Raw genomic sequence first — 23,090 nt, forward strand, 5'->3', positions numbered from 1 at the left:
AACAGTAGGAATCAGATAAATAGTAGAGACAAGACACTATGAGGAATCAGGGGGCGAGAAGGGGAAAGGGGTCAGGAAGAGCTTCCTGGAGCCAGTGGCCTCTGGGGCAGGTCTCAGAAGGTGAAGAGACTTTCCACTGGAGTGACAGTTGTGGAGGAAGTGTAGGTTGTCCTGGGGAAGTGGAGAGTCTCCTCTGGTGCCAAAGGCCCTCAGTGTGGCCTCAAGGGTACCACCTCCCTCTCTGTCCTCCAGGTCACTGGAGCAGGAGGGAACATGGCTCACCTGGGTTCCCTGTGAAGCCCAGCAGTAGTGGGGGATGGGGTGTGGAAGCTCTGTCCTAGGCTGCACCTCAGATCCCATGGCCCCGACCCCAGCCCCTCTTATTCCTGAAGCCGGTGCCCCCACTGAAGCTTTGGGGGCATGTGGCCCGAGCACAGTGCCCACTGGCCAGCAGCCTGTTGAGAGGATTGAGGAACAGACTCAGTGATGGGAACCCATGATGATTTTCTCAACCTGCATGACTTTATTTTCACAGACAGAAGTCACCACAAACAGAGCAAGGTCCAGGCTTTGAAAGAAGTCTTGGTGTCACCCAATAGGTGTGTGTCACAAACCGGAGTGCACACGCTGGGCCTGGTGGTCCCTCGGATGCCCACTGCTTCCTACCAGGGGCCAGTGGAGTCACCTGGTCATTCCTTGTGGACAAGGCTCCTGTCCAGATTGCCACCGCAGCATCCTGTGTGACTCAGTATCTCCCCAGGCACACATGCTTCCATCTGCCACCTGGAGGAGCAGGGACAGCTCCCACTCCAGGTCTTCGATCCTCTGAGCCAGGCGGGCCCTCCTCACCTCCAGCATCAGAGCCTGGTTGTTCTTCAGTACCCAGGTTCCTGGATGCCCTCTGTCTGGGCCACCTGCTTCCGTTGGGTTAGGTCTGTCTTCCTGTGACACACAAGGGAAGATGCTGGGAATCACCTGAAAAGGACATAGATGAAAAAAGGAGAGGTGACTCCTGAGTGTCCCGAGTTCACTCTGCCTTGGACCCAACAGGTGACCCTGGCATGACTGTTGTCACTCTGATAATCTCTAGGCAACAACACCCAACTGAACATTTGGGAAGGTGTCAACAAGTCACCTCCAGGGACTGACCTCACGATTCACTAATGAAGCCATAGTGTCCCCTGGATTTATGTTGCCACATTAATACACAACAACTAATTACATCATTGCACAACTGTCAAGTCTAATAATTTGGAGCAATTATTGAATAATTAAATCTTGCCACAGTTTATAGCCCCTCAGCTCATCTTGTTTTTTCCTTCCTTAATAGAAGGGATATTTACATAATGTCTCTTTAGGCATGACGTTTTCTAAATCACTGTCGTCTGAGTTCCTCGATATAGCGATGATAGGGCCCTGCCTGGTCGTCCCTGCCCCCACACCCCGCAGTGGCACTGTCTTCACAGTGGTCTGACAGTGGGAAGAAGCGAGCCCACAGCTCAGTGAGCCCTTTGGAAGGGGGTCTGGTGAAGCATGAGGAGTGAACGCTGCACGTGTTGAGACCAGAACACAAGGGGAGGTTAACACCTGCATTTGGGTTTCATGGGGAGGAGGACCAGCCTCAGGGGTTCGGGGCTTCAGGGGTTCAGGGACCTTTGGGCCTCAGGAGACAAGTCCCTGTGGCTGCTCTGGGAAGGGCATCTGTGGCTGTGTGGCTCAGCATCTCCCCAGGCACACAAGATAAATTTTCCTGCAGGCATTTGTGGGCGTGGGTGCCTTTCTTGTCCTTTTTGCCTTAAGAGAGAGATTAGTTTGACCAAGAACCAATTCTCCAGACCTCCCAACATCAAGACCCATGCATACACGATGCTCTTGTGGAACTCTTTGAATTCAGAGAGCAGCATAGCTGTCCCTTCCTGGGCCCCCACTCCCAGCGTCACTGTGGCAGGGGTCCTCCCTGGTGGTGAAGAGGGGACTCCTTGGTGACACAGGGAATCCCGGTACGGACACTGGCTCTGGGAAGCCTGGTGACAGGCGATGCCTGCCCACATCCTGCCACCACCCAGAGCAGGTTGGAGATGAGGGTGGGGGGGAGAGGGGTCACTGGGCTCAGGAGCAAAGGTCAGAGGGGTGGGGGTGGGGGCAACAAAACTCAAGCCAAGAGAAATAGTGCTTTATCGCAGCATTTAAAAGATCAAACTGGCAAGGTGAGGCACATTAGCTGGCTGCCTGCTTTAGTAAATACAGTTTTATTCAGCTCAGTGCAGACACAGAAGAATTATTACTTCTGTCTCTTATCTTTGTCCCCTCCAACCTTCCCTATGTCGACGACACCTCCAGAAACCAGAGTGAGGACGGGGATCAATCCAGATGGGAGATGCACCCCACGGACAAGACCTCGTTCCAGAACCAGGCTGTGTGTGGAGCAGCTGGTTCTACTGTCCTCTTCTCACGCCCTTCCCCAGTGTTCCCAGGCCCTCAGTATGCTTCGACACCAGTGAGCCCAAGGACTGCTGTGCTCCCCATCTCTGGATCCATTTGCCAAACCAAACAGGCAAAACCGGACTCCAGCTTTGGGCTTTCTGGTCAGAACTGGTTGTTCTGGTCCAAATCCCTTTCTATGGAAGGGGCTGTGACCCCGTGGGCACCACATCGTGTGACCCAGCTGTGTGTGGACAGCTCAGGAGCTGAGAGGGTGGTCTGCTGGGCTTACCTCGACTGCACCACCCTTGCTTGGGGGCAGTTGGTCTGGCTTGTCTTCTTCTCTTTGGAGCTCTAGGGCATGAGCAGTGAGCTGAAAGAACTCCTGATTCAGCTCATCCAAAGTGTCTTCCACCTGCCATATCTTTCTCTAGAAACAAGGGACATGAGGCTGTCATTATTTTCTCTTTTATTCTAGTTTCGTTAAAAATCCACAGAGGTCCTGCTCCATGACAAGCAGTGGGGGGGTTGGCACTGGAGAAGGGCTGAAGTCAGGTCTGCTCAAAAAGACCTCAGAGCCGAGAGACAAGTAAACACAGGCCTGCAATCCTGCACAGCGAAGGCTGTTGTGGAGGCTGCAGGACACCCAGCAGCACACCCAGGCAGGTGTGGTCAGGGAGAACTTCCTGGAAGAGGGGATGTCTCAGCTGAATCTTAACAGATGAATAGCAAATAGCTGGGTAGATAGTGTTAGAAGGGCATGCTAGGCAAAGGAAACAGCATGTGCGAGAACACAGATATATGAGACAGCATAGGAAATATTCGTCCAGTTGTCAGTCCATCTGTCCATCCATCCATCCATCCATCCATCCATCCATCCATCCACACATGTGTCAAGCCAGTGGTCATTTCTGGGACTCATTAGTAAACTTCCATGGGGTTTCCAGTCTATCAAGAACAGCAGACATGGAACAAGGAAGTATGAATGGCGAGTGTTACCCATGGAGACGGTTAGGTTGCTGTGGGAAGCAATCAGAGCTCAACTTGGTGGTAGCATGGAATTTGTTAGGAAAAGAGGAAGGAGATGACGCTGGAGAAATGGAGGTGGTGTGGGAACTGGGGCCAGCCGGCCATGAAGGAACTTATGTGCTGGTCTTGGCTAATATGGCCAAGACTTTCTTATTAAGAGAACCCTCAATTTGTCAGGAGTGTCAGTATGCCCAGCTGAAAAACTACTCTTCTCAGATTCTTTTATAGCTAGAGACGAACTAGTGACTAAGTTTTGGCCAATGAGATGTATGAGAAAGTTATTGAAGGGATGACTTCCAGAAACTTCTTTGAAAAGAGAGCTGACTTGATGGGCCTGTGTCCTTTTACCTTTCGACTTTTCTAGCAGCTGTCTTGTGACCACAAGTGACCATGAAGGTGAAAGTCGTGAGCTGAGGATCGTGAAGCAGAAGATGGAAGGATCCTGGAGTTGGCAGGACATCGTGGATGCTGACGGGTTTGCTTTTGAACATGTTAAATTTAAGCTATCATCACATGAGTTCATATAATGGCTGACTACATGGTAAACTCAGCTGTCATGGGAAGCCCAGCTCTTGCTCACACATGAACCCCCAGGTAAAAAACAAACACAAATGCACAGTCAGGTTTGAACAGGGACTCTCCTGACACTAGAGGTGAAGAGATGAGGCAGTGGTTGGAGGGAGTTGAAAGCATGGGGCACTCAGGTATTCCTCCTTGAGGCTGAGGCCTTAAGTCCCACTCGGGCAGGTGTTGAGGCCACAGGGCCATCTGTGGCAGGGAAACTGGTCCAGGGCTGTCTGAGTCAAGTCTGGACCCAGGGAGTCACTGTCCCTTCTCTTAACTAGAATGATAGACCTGCATCTGGACTCAGCATGCGGCTTCTTGCTCAGGGCTGAGGTTGGAATAGAACTGATGGGAGAAATTGGAACCCTGGGACTGTGCAGCACACTGCATGAGGCCAGAACTGTTTATCCAGGTGAGAGATACGGAAACCCATGCATCCCGTCATGCATAGAGACAACCACAATTGCCCCACTGGGTGGCTTGCACAGGGTACCATCCCACTGAAATGACCCATAGATGAAAACACAAAACATGAAAGGAAACCCAACATCAGGAGGGTCAACAGATACAATGAAAATATGCCCAAGAGGCCAGAGGTAGCAGTGAGATCTGAGCAGGACCGCCAGATGAGAATGTTTAAAGTGTGAAGAAGACAAAAGAAGGATGAGAATCCATAAGGCAAGACCAGGGACATTATGGACAAAAAGAGAAATCTAGAAATAAAAAAATGTCCAAGAGAACTACAATGGGATTGATGGATTATAGACAGACCTAGTGAGCTTGTAGGAATTTGTGAGGAAATTAACTGGGATGGAGCACAGAGCGGCAAACAGGAAATGTAAAGGAGAAGTAAAGAAATATGGAGGCAGAAACTTTAAGTATTGCCTTCAGTATACATTAATAGGTGGTGCTTTTTTGTATATACATTTTTACAAGTGCTTATAGTGTGTGTGCATTTTACCATCTCACTGGCCCTGAGACACCCTCCTGAATTGTCAGTTCTTGGAGCAGGGGTCTGGCTTTGTCACCTCTGTGAATGCCTTGCTCCCTTACACTCAACCCCTCCTGTAAACATGGGTGGGAAAGAACAGGGAGCTTAGGGAGGGATCTCCTTCCTCTGCTTCATTTGTGTTTCTTGAGAAACAGAGTGAGGAGTCGTGGTAGTCAAGCTGTTGACTTACTAAAATCAAGTAGGTTGAGGTATGAGGAAATTATTCTGATCTTGTTCTAACTAACCTGGGAATGTAACTTTTTGAACTTTCCACTCCTGGGTCAATGTCTGGGCATACATCAGACCTCCAGATAATCCTCTGATTACTCCCTGAAGGACTTGCTTATTCAGATCACTGGACCTGACCAGACCTCCTGGCACCCGTCTTCTAGGCCACCTGGCATCCATCATCCTGACTGCCTAACATCTGATTGAACACCGTCCTGGACCAATCCTAGGGCTAAGAATGCAGGATGGATAACTCTGAACAATGCACTTTTTACTATAAAAACTCTTAACTTTTCTTTCTTCTTTGGGATACTTCTGTTTTTTGTGGGTTTTTTTTGCCTAGCTGTGTTCCAGGTTTGCAAACCCTAAGACTTTTGAAAAAATCCTTATCGTTTACATATTTCTAGTAAAGCATCCAGGCTCTTTGAGTTCGTTTGACACTCTGAGTGAGGTCAGGCAGCAGGATACAGAAGAAAAGCACACATTTTTTATGTGGACAAATGGATTCGAAACTCTCTTGGGCAGTCACCTCCTTTCTCTGAGGCTCAGCTACCACATCTGAAGAGTGAAGGGAAAGGAAAGTTTGTCTCGAGGTGCTGTTGTGAGGATCACATGCGGTGCTCTCTGGAACACTGACTAGCTCAGGGCCTGGCTTGTAGGAGGCTCTCAAGAAATAACACCTTTTCTTTCTGCCCCACTTGGGTGCTAATGTGGTTTCCTGTGTATTTGGCAGAAAGAAAACTAACCATGGCTTAGTACAAGATAATTGTAGGGGTTCAGAACAAGTCACCCTAAGCTGTGCCACTCTGGCATGCAAATTATTTCAAGCTGAAAACAGTCAAGGCCCAGAAGACTCAGGAAGAACCTTTGACCTCCCCCTAACTGCCTCAAAGAAGTTAGATAGAGGACCTGCTTCAGGAAGAAGCCATCATCACAGATACTACGGGTTAAATATGAACTAGTATGTGATGGACAGGGAGGAACCTAGCAAGGCCCCTTTGAGCAAATTCCTCCCTGTGTCCCATTGTTAAAGATGGCACAGCAACATTTATTTACCAAACACTAGCTCTTTTCATCTCCTTGTGCATTGCGTTACTTTACTTTGAAATTCTAGACCCCTTCTTCCCCTCCTTAGTCCAGAATGACATGCAACCCTCATTTTGCTTCCCTGTCTTTGGAATTTTCATGCTTATATGAATTCCCCGTGCACATGTATTAAAACTTGATTTTCTCCTGTTAATTGGCCTTATGTCATTTTAATGATATGACCAAGAGGGGAAGGGGTGGATGTCCCCTCTCCCACAGATGATGGGTAAAATAGTTACTATGCATTTTGGACACCCAATGGCTTCCTACGTCATGTGGCTCCATTGTGTCAGGAATGTCACAGTATCTGCTATTTCTCCTTCATGAAGAGGGAAAGGGAAAAAATGTTCTTCCCATAGAAAGAATTTCCCATTCTGTCCCCACCCTGGGATGTAGGAGGGAGTGGTGCCAGTGAAATTTGTAGGATTTGCTACACTTTCAGTATCTGTGCTGCTGGTTTTAAGTTAGGGGACAAAAACCCAGATTTCTGAGGCTGCCTTATTGACCAGAAACTGTTTCATAAATTTCCTTCCCATTTCTATTCCCCTTTAAACCTGATCTGCCCTAGTATTTTCTGATGAAAAAGACAATGAAAAACAAAACTATGTCACAAGAAAGGAAGTCTCCCAATTTTTATTTTTCTAATTGTAAAAGGTAAACCCTTGTTCAGTGTAGAATATTAGTTAATACAACATTAAACACATGAAGAAGTGTGTTAATATTGTAATGACCACTGAGGTAGAGGCCCCAAAGTCCCCAGTGCTCTCCTCTGTGCCAGTGCAGGTCCCGCCCACTGTGTGTGGGGTTGCTGTATCTCACCCCTTGACACTGGGCTCCACCATCTGACTTGCTTTGACTATTAGGACAGGCAAACATCACCCTGTGCCAGTCCTGAGCCTGGGCCTCAAGAGGCCTTTTGTGATCTCGTCACTGCCACAAGGACATGTCCAGGCTGGCCCACTGGCCCTGGGAGGAGGAGGAGGGACCTGGGGTATAGTTGCCTCTGATACAGTGCCCCAGGAAGCCCAGACCAGGGTTGGGGCCCAGTCGAACCGCAGACACCCAGAACTGTGGGAGAGAGCCGGGCCAGGCCCACTGAGCCCCTGGAACAGGAGCAATGTCTCATTGCTGTCTGTGCTGTTTGTCCTCTGGCAAAGCTAACGGATACACCCAGTCACCACTGTGACACTTCAGGCCTTCCCATTTCAGTTCCTCTCTCTCTTCTGACACCCTGCTCTCGCTCCTTTCTCTGCAAGAAATGACATGTACTCGCAGATGAAATCCTGTGGTATATGCAATTCTCCATTCTCATTTTTTACTTTAATGAGATTAAAAATTCTCTATAACATCATTTTTAGTAGAGGTATTAATATTTCATGATAGGGCTCTACCAACCATAATTCAGGTAACCCTTGTATTATTGGAAATCTAGATCACCTCCATTTATTTTTATATCATAAAACATTGCCATGAACATGTTTCTTCATGTTTGCCTATACTTAAAAATTAATTCCCGTAGAGAGATTCTTCGTATTGGAAATACTGAGGCAAATGGAGTGACTATTTTAGAGGCTTTTGATGGAAATTTTTGGGTGGTTTTCCAGAAAGGCTTTAACTTTTTACTCCCAACTAGCTGGACATGAGAGTGTGGCTCTCTTTAATCGTCACAATCACTTAGTACTTCAGTTAAATATTTTAAGTAGATAAAAAAGCATCTAGTTTAGTTTAATTAACATTTCTCTGCATCTTTGAACATTTTTCATAGAATTTTACTGGTTTGTATTTCCTTTCTCTTAGGGCCATTTACACATTTTTTTCTAATAGAGCAAAAGTATTTGTTAGTGGTAAATTTCTGACCTAGAGAATCCTGTTTTGTGTTATTATGTAATCGTATCTGTTGTTGGGCTCCTCTGGAGTTTTTCCGGTTGTTTTGCAGATTCTTTTACAGGCTCTGACCTGCCCTCTCGAATATGAAAGAGAAGAGGGAGGGCTTGTTGGTTGAATCAATGAGTTTCCTGACCAGTGTTCTCCAATCCTAACTTCTTTCTCCACCAAATATCCCTCCCAGTCATTTTTTTCTCCAACCCTGTGCTTGATATCTGTGTCCCCGAGTCACACTCAGTGTGTAGGTGACAAGCAGGGCTGGAAGGAGGGATAGCTGGACAGCACAGCACCCTCAGAGGTGCCCACAAGATCAGGTGGTCCAGTGCTCCTGCTATGAGGAGGGCCTTGGCCTCAGCTGGCTCCTTCCTACCTGCAGCTCAGGAAAGCCTCGGCGCATGTGACCGTGCCCCAAGCCTGGGCTCCTGGCTCTTCCATTGGTGTCACCCTGGGGGTGTCGTCCAGGTCCCAGGTCCTGTTGGGGGCTGGGAATAAGGGAATGAGAGACACCCTTTTGGGCCTCTGTTGCCCAGTAGCATACCCCAAGCCCCAAACCAGAATATATGTAAAAAGACAGTGGCCACTTTTAACTCCTCCCGGAGGTGCCCGAGATTAGAGAAGAATGAGAGACTGATGAGATGGAGAAACTGAGAAACCCTTGGGTTCCTTGAAGCTGAACTAACCACCCACACAGCCTTCCCTGCCACCCTGAAATATGGTGTATGGAGTATTTCGAGCTGAAGGCAGTGAGAAGCACAAACAAGGATGGCTCTCTGCTCTCCCCCTATTTGCCTAAAAGTAGGACACACCTTTCAAGGTACCCCCTCGCCCCACATAAGGAAGGACAGAAGTTAGTCATCTGAGGTGACTCTAGATCCTTACGAGCGCAGAGACACCACCAGAGGAATTTACATAAAAACGCTGCTATGGCTAGTTGTCATGGGCCATTGTTTCCCCACATAGTGTGACCTTCTCATGAGCCCTGTTCTAACCACCCTCCGAGCGCCTCATCACCCAGCTCCAGGTTCTCCAGGTTTTTCTCTTATGGATCGTTTTTGTCCATCTAATTTACAGGGCCCTGCCACCAGATGGGTAGAGGAAAGGATTTTTTCCTTCCCTACATCAGGCTGGCTGTGCCCGTCAGGGTCTGTCCTCACGGTGCTCTTTCTGTGGTCCAATACCTGCTCTCTGCCCTCCGGACCTGGGAGGGAGGAGACGGGGGCCCAGGGAACTGAGCTAACTTGTGTGGTTATATGTATCTGCTACACCTTTATACGTCGACGCTTATTATATCCACCTCAGGTTTCCATCTAGAATGTGCAAGCTACTTCCTGGTGGGATCCTGGTCAATACAGTACTATGCTTTTCAGACTCCCCGTGGGCAAATCAATTCTAGACCTCAGTTTCCGTGCCTTGAAATGAGAGGGCTGGACCATCTCCAGGAGCATTGGAGCCTCAGTTCCTGAGCCCTGCCTCAGCTTTCTCACCTCCATGTAGCCGTCAATGCTGTTCCCCTCCAGGAACACTCTTTCCAACACCTCTGCTGGTTAGCCCCCTATCTACCCTTATGGTAGTCTGTCTCAAATGATACTGCATCACCAAGCCTTCTGGTCCTTACAGCCTTCTTGGAACCTCCAGAGCTTTGTATTATGATCATTTGTTCTTTCTGACTCCGTCAGCCCTGCATCAAAGACTGCACGGCCTATCTTCAGGTTGTCACTCGTGACACTGGCCGGAAGGTGTCTGTGCCAGATTTACAGTGTTCAGGGCATAGTCCAGTCTAGACCCAGCTCTCTGGATTCCCAACCTGCCCTTCCCTGTGTCTCCTTTCTTCCCAGAGTCCCTGATCCTCCAGGCTCCAGGGCTTTAGCAGGAGAATCTGGATTCCTCTCCCTTTGCCTGCAGGACACTTGAATTATTTGGATATGCTTTCTAGGCCCCTTAAGTAAGGAAATCAATGGGAGAGACGTTTCTGGGAGGGAGGACTGCGTGGGACCTGGATGTGTGGCCCCAAGTGTGCTCTGTAATTTCCAGGTCCTGTGAGTAATACGCCTGTGTCTTTCCAAAGTTCCCTGATGGTTCCTGCTGAAGGAATCATCATAAGATGGAATCATAATAAGAATCACAAGGGTTGGTCCAGCCATAACACTGGTTTTTGATGGCTGAGACCAACACAAAACACATGGAAAGAAATCAAGTCTATATAAGCAAACACATCCACCTCAGCCTCAGGTTGACTTGGGAGAAGAGCAAAGAGACCCCGTGGCTACACCCCCAGAAGAGGAGGGGTAGTCAAGAGGATGTGGGTGGGACTATGAAGTCTGGGGTCAGCCAGAGTGGATGTGGCCTTGTGCCCACTGAGGGAACAACCCCAATAAATGACTTGAGTTCCGATGAGTTACTCAAACCAGTGAAGCCCTTGGCAAACCAGAGTGGCCATGACAATGGGGGGGAGGGGGCGGGGCGTGTTACTGCAGGCTGGGAGCCCTGGACCTTGTAGCTGGATGTGAGTAGGGGAAGGCTTTAAATCAGTGCAGGCGATGAAAAATAAGATTCACAGTGCCAGGGAGCTGAGGGCCACACCCCAAGAACACAGCTGCTGTGTGCAGGCTTTGGTGCAACTCCTGTCCCTACCTTGTACTTTGGTGCTCCCCATCTGAGGATGGGGCTGGGGACTTCAGGAGCACGTCACTCGCCTGTTGAGGGTCTTGTTGACAGGTGGAGAGAGGTTGTTCGCCAACCTGACAAGAGGCCTTGGAAGAACAAACATTCCTGTAACTTTCCTTCAGCCTGGGCCCAGGAAAGAACAGTGGTGAATGAGGGCAGCGTTGTCAGCCAGCCTGGGCTCATGCACTGATCTGACCTGGGAGTCCATGTCTCATGTGGCCTCGCCCCTTACTGCCTGGTGCTCTTGGGGTCCCTGAGCACCTGCCCAGTAGCAGATTATACTCAATGTACATTATGGCCTCCCTTTTAATGCCTCCAGGCCCTCGGGGACATGTGCCATGGCCATGCATTCTGCCCTATTGTACTGGGGGTGTGCCAGGCAGGGCTGCTGAACAGAGGCCCTCTGAGTCTGCCTTCCACCTGACATGCTGCTCTCATGGCTGGACCCACGCCTTGTGCCCCTGAGCTTGGTGTAAGGGGCCAGGTCACAAGTGCCCTGGGGAGGCTGTCTCTGACAAGCTCTTGGAGGAGAGCAAGAGCTGAAGCCATGGGGAAACCTCTGGGCACAGGTAGTGCACCTGGGTTTGTGACCAGAGTAGGGCCACCTGCAGAGTGCGAGGCCCTGGTATGTGTGTGTGTGTGTGTGTGTGTGTGTATTGCATGTGACTATGACGTATGTACATGTGTGTATATATGTGTCAGTGTGAATGTGCACATGTGTGGTTGGGTCCGTGTGTGTCCGTGTGTGTGGTATAGTGTGTGAGTGTGTGTGTGCCTAACGAGTCTCTATGGGTCAGGCTGATGGTGGAGCTGCTCTGCACACACAGCGGGCTCCCTTGCTGGTGGGGGAAGGGAGAGGAGGCTTTCACCTTTCTGCTGGTCCCAGCTGGTGGCCCATGTGCATGAGAATGTGTGGATGCCAGGGCTGCGATCACTCTGTCAAGCTCCAGCTGAAAGCCCAGGGGACAGACACTGGGGGTGCAACCTGGGGAGGAGAACACAGAGGACACCCTCAGACACATTTGTCTCATCTGACCACAGATGCCGGCCTGACATCCCTTGATTCTTCCTCATTTCTGAAGCCTGTGTGTGGTTGTGTGTGTGCCTCTCGCCCATCTCAGACCCCACTTCCAAGTCTCTCTTTCCTTTAGGCATCACTGCAGCATGGACTTTTGCTTCCTGTTATCGACTCTTCTGTACTGATGGAACCTCTGTAAGGAGCCCTTTAGGAAAACAAAACTAAAGGTATCAACTAGGGAGACTGTCAAGAGCCTTAGGGTCCTGGTCACTGTCACACTGCACACAAGACAGGCAGGAGAGCTGGGGGAGGCCTCCTCTGCACGTGTTATCAGAGCCTCCCCCTCCCCTGGTAAACCACCTCCCTGACTGGGCCCAGGTCCATCTGTGATCAGGGTGGACACTGTCTGGTTACCGCAGTAGGTGCTGAGCACCAAGTGAGCGGTAAACAGGAGCCGCGCAGCAGGGTGCGCTACAGACTTAGAGTTAATATTATGGCTTTCCACCTGTCCACATGGCCCCACCCCTGTACCTGCCCCTTACCTGGAGGACGCTGCCAGTGCTCCCTGGGAGAAGCTGCCATGTGGTTGCCCCACCAGTCCTCACGCTGCCCGGTGTCTGTCCTGGCCGTGGCTTTGGCCCCTGTCTCAGTCAAGCTGAGGCCCTGTAGAAGGTCCTGGAGGAGGCAGGATTCAGTCACCAACATCCTTCTGGGTGAAGGACTGTCCTTTGGGGCAATGGGGATGCTGGCGACTTGGCTGTCTCACCTGGAGCCCCTGGAGCTGCTGGCTGGCACCCCTGTAGAAGGCCAGCGCATCACTCCTGTGCTTGCTGAGCTGGGCTGCCACATGCAGGCTCTGGTCCTCGAGCTTGTCGTAGAGTGTGCGGATGCTGAAGTCCTCCAGGGTCTTGGCCGGGAGCAGCTCCCCTGAGGGGGTGCCTTGGAGTGAGACTGTGGGATGGGCAGGAGGCAGGAGCAGGGCCCAGCAGCTTCCCTTGTCCTTCCCATGGGAATTGGCAGGCAGGGCACAAGAGCAGGGCAGAGGCCTGCCTGTAGGAGGCAGCATGCATGGGGGAGGGATGAACGCTAGAGAAGAAAGGTGGGGTCAGGCTTGGTAGGTGCAGGTGAAGAGGGAGATCTTCAGGTACAGGAGATAGCAGTGGCTGCAGAGGGCCTCCTCTGGGTGGGTGTGACTGACAGGGGGCCCTGCAGCCGCTGTCTGTCCTGTCCTGGTGTCACACTGCTTTGCTGAGCGGTCTCCCTGTCCCGAGGAGGCTGTCTGCTGGGTCCTGCAGGCTGTGTCTGACCTCTGTCTGTTCCTTCCACCTGCATTCATCCCACTGTCTCCACGTTCGTTCCCATAACTGCCTTGTCCCCCTCTGTGCTCGCAGACAGCAGGTGCTCACTAAATGCTTGTTGGGCTGAGGCACCTCCTCTAGCTTTTAGGCTGGCATGTGACCCAGACTGGTGCCAGGAGAGCAGGTAACTTCACATCAAGGCAACCCCATCGAGACTGCTGGCCCGAGAGAGGTTCTGTCAACCCCTGTGGGAACGTCCCTGGCTGAGGGTCTTACATCCCTTGACCTCCTTCTCCCTCTGCTCTGCTAGAAGGATCTGTGGGAATGGGAGGTCCTTCTCCTGGGGAGCTGCATCTTGAGGAAGAAGGAGGCAAGGTGGTGAGGCATGCTGGCCTGTGCTTGGTGAGACAGCCCCTGCAGGAGGCTGAGGGAGCGTCCACTGCCACCCCCATACGCTGCCCTTTTCTGGGCCAGGGGGTGCATGTGGGGAGAAAGGGGAGCTCCGTTCATGCTGGCAAAGTGATGGGGGCTCATTACAGGCAACACACAGGCCCTGGCCCGTGAACAGCCAGCTCTGCCTTCGTGTTCTCTGGCTATGGCCAGGGTGGCATCTGTCCCCTGAGCTCCCAGCCAGTCAGGTGGGAAGGGGGGTGTGAGGGCAGCTTTTCAGAAAAAGGACTGGGATCTCCCATTCCATCAAGCTCCTCCCCTCCACCTGCACTGTCACATACCCCACAGTAAAGGGGGCTCCATCCTCCCCTAGACCAGTCCTCTAGTGGAAAGCATCTGTCCTAGCACCCAGGGGGGTTAAAGTGCTGGCATCGGTCTCTGATGCTCACAGGGAGGTATGTAGTACCTCCCTGTGTCCTCACTGCACAGGCTCAGCAGCCCACCCCACTCATCACAGTGGAAAGGGGAGACTTGTCCTGAACTCAGTTAGTCCTCTCTGCCCCCTAGTGTCCTCCCTGCTCAGAGCCTTCATCAGGAAAGTGATGGCGCCACCAAGCCCCATGACAAAGCAGAGACAGGGACTGCACAGAGGCAGGCCAGCCTTAGATAGGCGTGTGTGTGTGTGAGTGTGTGTGAATTTGAATGTGTGTATGTGAATGTGTATGTGAGTATGTGTATATGTGAGTGTGCATATGAATGTGTGTGTGTGTATGAGTGTGTGTGTGTGTGTGTGTATGGGTGAGTGTGTGTGTATGTGTTTGAGTGAATGTACGTGTGTGTGTATGTGTGTGTATGTGTATGTATGCATGAGTGTATATGCGAGTGTGTGTATATGTGTGTATGTATGTATGTGTGTGTATGTGTGAGTGTGTGTGTATGTATGTATGAGTGTGTGTATGTAAGTGTGTATGTGTGAGTGTGTGTGCAGGCCTGTGTTCAGGCTCACACAGTTAGGGAGACTCCGGTGCTGGTTTGACCCCACGACCATGCTCGTAACCATTCCCTCACTGCTTCCTCCGGGCCGCTGTATTCAGCTGCCTTCCTCGGTCCTGCAGCTCTGCAGTTAAGAACCATTACTTGGCACACAGTAGAAACTTGATAAATATTAATTTTTCTTCTTAAAAAAAACCAAAACCAATGGAGGCCACTGCTAAGCTGTATGAAGCCAAGCCAGCGAGAACTACCAGACCCTTCCTCTCCCCTTCCATCGGACGTTGTCCAAGGTGACACAGCCCAGCTGTTTCTTCCAAGTAGGTGAGGGTCTCGCCTCCATGGGGCCTGCTCTCCATGCCCCTCTTACACACCTCCTGCTCACAGTGGGTGCTGGGAGCCAGGTGGGAACGAGGAAACGTGGACCCCCCCCCCCAGATCCTCCTGAGCCCCAAGGCAATACCCAGTTCTCCAGGTGTGTAGAGGAACTGCTGGGCACCTGTGTGATCCTGTAAAGTGGCCCTGTGGACAGTCCTTGTTTTCTTGCCCTATGGTGAGCGAGGCCAGCTAACCAGGACTTGATTGCACTTGGGTCCGCAAGCACAGTAGAGGTCAGAGAGTTCTTGCCCCAAACCCAGAGGCACCGTCTCTCAGCCCTGACCACCTGGGGACCTTGGGCCAGCCACTCACATTCCCTGAGCCGCAGTCTCTGTCTATCATATGAGGGTAGTACACACCTGGAAACAGCCCCATCCAGGTGCTGTTGTGAGGACCACATGGACAGCATGAGTGTCCCACAGACTGTCAGTGCTGTAGAAACATGGGATGTCCCCCAGAGCATGTATCTGGGTGAGGAGGGGTACAGGGCAGGGAGACAGAGAAGGGATATGCCACACATCAGAGTGGTACCTGCGCCCCGGGCAATGGCTGTCTCCTGGGAATTGGCTCCTTCTCCAGAGCCCCAAAAACCCCAGACTCCATGGAGCAGACTGCTGGAAGGAAGCACCAGCCTTAGTAGGGTTTGCCTGGCCCCAAGGGCCAGCAATGAACCGCAGGTCAGCTCAGGAAGGCACCCTGTACTGAGTCCACATGAGCTTCTCACGGCTGCTCATGGCTGGGGCAGGGCTGGGAGAAGCGTGAGGTGCAGGGGGGAACTCACCTGTCCCTGCAGGGCGCATACTCAGCAGGCACGTAGGGCTCCCTGAGGCCCCTCCCCTGAGGCCTCCAAGCCCTCATGGGGCAGGCCTGGACCAGCGAGGGCCTCAGCATTAGGCCCAGGCCCGTCAGCACTGCAGTTGCCAAGCCAACAGCCAGCAGCACCCCTGCAAGATGGGGGCCACATGGTCACCACCCAGAACCTCCCCAGGCTGCCGGGGCCCTGGAGAGCACCATTTTGCACTTGCCTCAATGTCCCTGGTCTCTTGGCCTCACAGGCCCCTGTAAAACAACTCTCATTCCAGCCCTGGGGGCTTTATGATGTCAGCAGTCCAATGGGGGGGTCTCCTCCACCCTGCACCCTTCATGTGAGGGCCCCTCCAGGACACTGCTCTGGGGGTCCTGCTCTTCTCTCATGCCCCTTCCTCATGCCTTCTTCTTTGTCCAGGGTCCGTACCTGTGATCACTGTCCAGTTGGGGCCCAGGTTTGGCAGCTTGCGCCTGAGGACGCCATGCCTGGCGAGCTGATACGGGGAAGAGGGCTGAAATGGGGCCAGGCCCGGACCACAGGCCTCCCTCTTCTCCTTTACCAGCACCACGGCCATGCTCTCCGGCAGCCCATTGTCTTGAATCACATACGTACCCAGATCAAGGAACTGGTGGGCAAACCTGGGAGGCAAAGGCCAGAATGTGGGGAGAGGTAGCTGCTCACACCAGGCCCAGTCTAGGTGGTCTCTCCCCACACACAGGGGTACTGTGGTCCTGGGCAGCTGCCTGTGACACCCCACCCCCCACCCCATCTGTGCAGGCAGGAAACCGTGTCTGCCTGGGGTCTCCCATGTCCTGCATCGCCCGCTGCAGAAGAGGCTGTGACCTGTGCTGGAGAACCCAGGCCCCTCCGAGCTCCTAGGTAGCCCCGCTTTGGTCACCTGGAGAAGCTGAGGTGAGTCTCCCGCACTAGGTGGTTGAGTCTCCTGAAGGGCCCTGAGTCCCAGTGGGGGTTGCTGTTGAACAGGTGCTGCTTCTGGTACACGGGGTAGTGACTGGCTGAGCGATCTGGGGAATGAGCTGGGGTTGGGCTGGGTCTCAGAGGCTCCTCGTCCCCAGCCCTGGGCAGCGTGCATGTAGGGAGCTCTGCGTCCTGTCCTCAGCGTCTACGAAATGTTTCCAATGAAGTGATGTTCCATCCTCCCATGTACGTGTATGTAATGGGACATTCATAACTTTGGTGCCAGGGCAAGATCTGTGTTCCCTTAGCCTACAGAGCGAGCATACCGGCACACACTGGTACGTGCTGAGCAGGCCCCGATGCCCCTTATGGTAGGGCACAGCCCTGGTACCTTCAGAGATGGCACTTGTTCAACTCTATACCCCTGGCACGCAGCACAGTATGGGCACGCAGCAGGAACACGATACCTGCTGTGCATGGCTGAGTGTGAGTAGCCAAGGGGGTGGGCGGGGCCTCTGGCAAAAACACCAGCCTGGCCATTCCCTGTGCACAAGGAGGACTTTTCCCTGCACAGGTGTCAGCTCCTCATCTCAGGCCACCCCCACACCCTGACCCCAATAATAAGAGGCTCCGATATCACCTCCCCTATTGTGTGGAGAAGGGGGATGCATTGGGTCATTTCACAGGTGTAAGTACCAAGACTTAGGGAAGGTGCAGGTTGACCCAGGTCCCCTGGGTTGATGGGGGAGCTGGGCCTGGAGCCCAGGGCACAGATGTCCCATTTGGAATTCATTGTCCGGAATCCATTTCCCCCTTTGATATTCATGGATTGGCACTGCTTCTTGGGGAGGGACTCAGGTAATTACGTGACATGTGAGACCAGACACCTCATGGAATTCTACCTAGGCCAAGCGGCCCTTCTGCTCAAATTGGGTTAAAAGCATGGGCTGTGCCATGTACCCCATAGCCCATCCCAAAGCCAGGACTGCAGCTGAAATTCCCGAACCAGACGCAGAAATCCTCAGCCTTGTCTGGGGGACACCTCCGTTTTTGTGCCTTTCTTGTGTTATTTTGTACAGGGCATTCTCTGGATGGCGTTGTTGCGATTATAAAACAATTAGCAAAGCATCCTGCATTTGTATTTATTTTCTATTCCATACTTATCTGCCCCATAGTTTCTGTCCTCAAAAAACAACAACAACAATAGGGGAAAAAAAACCCCAAAAACCCCCCCACACACAGACATCCCTGTGTCTGTGTCTGAGAGAAAGCCAGCCTGGGTTCTCTCGTCCCTTTGGAGCAGCAAGCCTGTCTTGGCACCTGGCGTCAGGGTGGCAGCTGGTGGGTGGGATGTTGGGGGTAGGGGTGCCCAATCACCTATAGCTGCACCCTGGGGAAGCGCCAGCCAGAGAATGGGAGGGAGTCAGGCCCTCTGCTCCCAGTGAAAACCATCTTGTGGAGAGGACACAGGCTTGTTCTGTGAGGTCCCGGGGCTGGGAGTCACAGAGAGGGAGATAGTCCTTATAACCCAAAGTGTCCCTGAGAGAGGGGCCTGCTAGGAGGCTGAGGGGCCTGGCCCTGTGGACAGCTGCCTGGCACAAAGCAGACTTGCCGGGGGAGTGGAGCCAAGTCAGAGGTCACCTTGGTGAGTTCCCCCCTGCCCCCTCCTGAGGCACAGAGGTCTGACACCCCCTGGGCTGCAGAGAGGACAGCTGGGCAGGGGAGGGATGAGAGGCGGGGCAGGGGCAGGTCGGAGGCAGTGCTCACTGTGCGGAAGAATCTGAAGCTGGAAAAGGATCACATCCCCTTTTACCAGGCAGACCACCGGGTTTGGAATCTGGGGGTGGATGCTGGAGGTCTGGGGGACAGGGTGCTCCGGGTCTGCAGTCCGATGCCGCCTTTGTAGCTGGGTGCTGGACACAGGTGGTCCTGGGGAATTGGAGGAAGGAAAGCTGAAGCACCTGGGGCCTGCCTGGGGGCACACGTGCCTCCCTGTTTTCCCCACTCTGTCTCGCTTCCCTTTTAGGGACAGTGCCAGCCCTTCTGCCACCCTTGCCTTGTGGGTCTTCTGCGACCCCTGACAGACTCTCACCTCCCCAGCACAAAGGTCCCCATCCCACACACTTCCTGGAAGAGTGCAGCCATGCCCCTCACCTGCTCCCCCTCACCTGTCCCCCCCACAGCCTGTCCCTCCCCCACCCAGCACCCTTTACCCATCCCACCCTCTCTGGGCAAGCTGGGGCTGCAGCCAGCTGAGGGTGCCACCACTTACCCAGGAGGAAGGAGCCAAGCATGTCCTCTCTGGAGATGACGAAGCCAAAGATGCCATGTGGGCCACACTGGACCAGATGGACTCTAGCACTCCCGCGGAAGAACTGGTCTGGGCCCAGAGTGCTCACCACTTCCTGAGGACATGCAGCATGGGGGACGGGGGCAGTGAAGCTTCAAAGATGGACAGACAGAGACCCAGACAGCCCTCAGCACGGCCCTGGTCAGCCTCCCTCTGAACATGTCTCCTTCCTCACTGAAACCTTTCCAGGTGGCCTCCCGTGCCTGGGTCCCTCCTCATCTCCAGAAAACATGTCTGACTCAGGTCAGGCCCCTGTCTGGGGTCATCGTTTGCCCCTCTTTTCTCTCCACCTGCAAACATCCTGCTTATGGAACGACTTAGTAACATCCCCTATCACCCAAATCTGCTGCCCAGGCCCCACCCAACAGTGGCAAACAGACACAGCCACCCAGAACCTTCTGGCAGACAGACATTTAGGATGCGCCCACCTACGTCTGGGACCAGGACCAGCCCCTCCCACCTTAAGGAAGCTCTGAGGCCCTGAAGGCAGCCATGGCTAGCACTTTGGTGGCCAGAGATGGCCCTGCCCTGTGGCCGGAGTTTCAGGCTGGGACAGGAGACTTACCAGGTCTATGACCGTGGTGAGTGATTTCACACCCTTGGGCCTTGGTCATACTTCTATAAAGTGAAACTGATTCTTTCTTTTTAAGGTCCCTTGTGGCATCAAACTGGATGGTTGACATTGACATAAGAAATGCCACTTCTGCCTCCTTCCTACACTTCCCTCCAGCCCACAGAATGGAAATCCATGCAGATAGCAGCAGACTAGGCTGGAAGACCCAATATCACATGGGCCTTCCCTTCTGACGCCTGGTTTCTTTAGACTTGGTGCCTGGGTTTTCTATAGCCACAGGTGCGCTGGTGGTTCCATTCCCCCCACTGCCAGTCCCCAGCAGGTAGAGGCTGTTACCCATCAGGGCTCACCTGCTGGGTGCTGTCTCCAGCCTCACCCTTTATGCTGAGGATCAGCTTTCTGCCGGGGCCCCAGGCCAGGGAGATCTGGGGGGCCCTGGCCAGACACTGGGCGTCACAGAGCTCTTCAGCTGAGACATATTCCCGGCACTGGCAGCTGCAGGAGAAGAGACAGGGAGGGCTGCCCGTTCCCTGATGTCCCGCAGCCAGCACAGATCCCTGTGAGGACAGAGTTGTCTAATCTTCCCAGGTAGCCACTGCACGTATAATGGAGGACCACAGATGACCCATTAGCATGCCCTCTCGCCCTGCTTCTGTGCCAGTGGGCATCTCCCAGAGTGGGAGCCATGCCTGGAACAGAGAGCCTGACCATGGCTGGGAGGCCCTGCATTTCTGCTTTGGGCATCCTGCTGAGGCAAGAGTCAGGACAGAGAACTGTTCACCCTGGAGTAGTCCCGTTTATTCAGCAGGCCTCCCTGCACAGCAGCCCCCATCCCCTGTCCCCTGGGCGACTCTGTACAGGCCACAGGTCAGCTGGAGCACTAGAACTCAGGACAAACTCGGCGTCTCTGAGCTTGGCATCTAGCCAGGGTCAGCTTCTGGCAGCCGGCTTGGTGGCCCGGGTGTGGGCCTCCCCTTCCCTCGCAATGGCACCTCCTCAGTCCTGGATGCTGGCCCCTGGCTGGCATGGACCCACTCCCCTCTCAGAGGTGCTACCATGGGCAGCTTCTGGAAGGAGCTTGCACTCAGTTCAGTCTCCCATCAGGGTGGGGTTCTGCCAACACCCTCTGGATGGGCCCTCTGGGGCTGTCAGGACCTGTCTGGAGAAGGTGGCGTCATTCTGTTCTAAGTGGCCATTGTCACTCACATGCCCAGTTCAGCGCTGAGCTCCCCGCCCACTGGGTGACAGAAGAAGGAGCAGTTGTGCTGCTGAGGGGACACACACTTGCGGGTGGTGGCCAGGCGAACATCTCCAGGTGAGCAGCGCTCAGCGACCTGTGGGAGGAGAGTCTCGGGTGGGGGCTCTCTCAGCACCAGAGAACATTCCAGAGACACAGGCAGGGCTTCTGGGCAAGTGAGCTCCTCTGAGAGGCCATATAGTCAATGTGCTAAGACTAGGGTTAGGTTTGCAGGTAGAGGGGACCCATACAAATAATGGAAGCCTGCTGCCTTGGGGAGATGATTGGGAGGTCCAGCTCTGGGGAGACTGGACCCAGGCCCACACACAACAGCTAAGATGACTTCCTAGGAAGTAAGGAAGGATCAGCCAGAGTGAAGGCAGGGGATAGTCAGGGAAAGGTTCCTGGAGGAGGTGATGGTGAGACTGGTTTTGAAGTAGGATTGTGAGGTCAGGATGCTGCAGATGTCAGAAAGACCAGAGTGTCAGGGCTTTCTGTACCATGTGGCTGGCTGGCTGAGGTGGGCCCCTCTAAAGACATCACTACATTTAAAAAAGAAATCAGATGCAGGGCCTCCAGAGCGGGCTGTGAGGGGTAGGCCTTGGACCTTGCTGTCACCAGGGCTGTGTGCCTGGGCATGATGTGCTCCAGCTCCTGGTTTTACAATGCTCCAGGGACATCTGCCCTTCAATGCTCACCCTATAGCTCTCAGAGTGACCCTGCCAGCTGTCAGCTACCACAAAATGCTCTTTGACTCAAACAAGAGACTTGCACACAGTGGGGGGCAGGAGGATGGGGGCATGTGGATGACTGAATCGCTCCAGGATCCTGCACAATGTGGAAGCACTGGCTCTGTGACCAGGGAAAAACATGTGTCTGGTCAGGACGTGACTTCTCCTAGGTCTTCTTTGCACAGGAACTAATAACCCCAGCACAAAGTGCCGAACACTAACCAAACAGCCCATGGAAATTGCCCAGCATGCAGAGGCCTCCACATGCCTGCCCATCCTCAAGCCCCTCAGGCCTCCTGTCCCAGCTGCAGGGCGGTGGGTACCTGGGGCTGACAGTCCTCATCGCTGTTGGTCTCGTCACTGTCCAGGCCCCTCCTATCATAGGACTCGTGTCCTGCCTGGCAGATGCAGGACCCATCTGACTTCTGGAAGACCCTGTTCAGGCCTCGACATGTGCAGTGGGAGGCACCTGGGGACACAGAAGTCCTGCCACCCATCACAGGCCAGACAGTGAGCCAGAGACTGCAGTCAACTCTCCATCCATGTCCACAGGGAGTTTGCGATCCAGGCACCGACCTCTACCAAAGCACTGGCCTTAGGGTATTCGTGTGTGTGTGTGAGGGGGGAGTGGGGAGTGAGATTTTTCTAAATCAGAGTTTTTCAACTCTGACTTTGTATTAGATTCATCAGGAAGCTTTTAAAAAACATTAATGCCCAGGTCCCCTTTGAAACCAATTAAGTAAAAATCCCTGAGGTGAGGCAGGGCAACTAGCTTTTTAAAAGTCCCTTGAGTGTTTTAAGGTATAGCCTGGGCCGAGAACTACTGATGTCAGTGAAAACACTCGATGTCTTGTGGAAAGTGTGGCTCCTGTCCACGATTTCATAAAGCCACGTGGGCCAGTCCTGGAGGATGGACACAGGCCTCTGTCTAGGGGGCAAGAGGAGAGAGGTCTGCAGAGACTGAGGCCCTCAGAAAGCTTGAAGGAGGAACTGGATTAGAGGGGAACAACCGGGAGGACAGGGATTCTCAGCAGAGAAGAAGGTGATGGGTGGGGAAGTTCAAGTTCTGTTTGGGAGCAGAAGGGTCCAGGTGAATGTTCTGGGAGAGGCAGCTGGGGGAGGGACGTGATCGGGACCTTGTAGTAGACTAGGATTCGCTGCGATTCTGGCCTGTTTGCCCCTATTGGGATTGGTGTCTGCTCGTGGAAAACAAAAAAGTACATATGTGACGTGTAGCCCTTTAGTTTGCTGAAGGTGACCATGCAGACCCAGTGCATTGTGACAATAGACCCAAAGCAGAATTAGTTGAATAAATTGACTGAAAGTTGAGAATTTTTGCTGACATAGCCATATTCTTTCCCCCAAAGAATTTAGGGACCATTAAAAAGAGAGATAATTATTTTTACTATTGAGAAGGGAGTTACTCAACACTGAAGTGACACAGAATATTCTCCTACCAGTCAGGTTCTAGATGGTCAAGTCCCCTCTAATACCCTAAACTCTAGAATGTTCTTTGGTGCGTCTGCACCAG

The 23,090-nt window shown here is 52.8% G+C and overlaps 1 protein-coding gene across 3 annotated transcripts in view; it reads right to left on the minus strand.

The window, feature by feature from the left end:
* Positions 1-527: 527 nt before the first annotated feature.
* Positions 528-23,090, minus strand: part of LOC109388014 (uncharacterized) — a 29,248-nt gene continuing 6,685 nt past the window's right edge. For 2 of the 3 annotated variants that reach the window (XM_019652325.1, XM_019652327.1), the window contains 15 exons: positions 20,798-20,925; positions 19,942-20,086; positions 18,940-19,072; positions 18,435-18,596; positions 16,648-16,774; positions 16,176-16,387; positions 15,723-15,885; positions 15,473-15,552; positions 12,652-12,812; positions 12,428-12,560; positions 11,737-11,852; positions 10,835-10,953; positions 8,574-8,685; positions 2,714-2,851; positions 528-975 (listed from right to left, as the gene is read on the minus strand). In XM_019652325.1, the coding sequence (XP_019507870.1) occupies positions 682-975; positions 2,714-2,851; positions 8,574-8,685; positions 10,835-10,953; positions 11,737-11,852; positions 12,428-12,560; positions 12,652-12,812; positions 15,473-15,552; positions 15,723-15,885; positions 16,176-16,387; positions 16,648-16,774; positions 18,435-18,596; positions 18,940-19,072; positions 19,942-20,086; positions 20,798-20,925 (2,223 nt within the window). In that variant the 3' untranslated portion in view covers positions 528-681. The remainder of the gene's footprint in view (positions 976-2,713; positions 2,852-8,573; positions 8,686-10,834; positions 10,954-11,736; positions 11,853-12,427; positions 12,561-12,651; positions 12,813-15,472; positions 15,553-15,722; positions 15,886-16,175; positions 16,388-16,647; positions 16,775-18,434; positions 18,597-18,939; positions 19,073-19,941; positions 20,087-20,797; positions 20,926-23,090) is intronic. The other variant, XM_019652328.1, reaches the window with a different exon arrangement.

The sequence above is a fragment of the Hipposideros armiger genome, unplaced genomic scaffold (genome assembly GCF_001890085.2).
Source record: "Hipposideros armiger isolate ML-2016 unplaced genomic scaffold, ASM189008v1 scaffold_178, whole genome shotgun sequence".
NCBI lineage: Eukaryota > Metazoa > Chordata > Mammalia > Chiroptera > Hipposideridae > Hipposideros > Hipposideros armiger.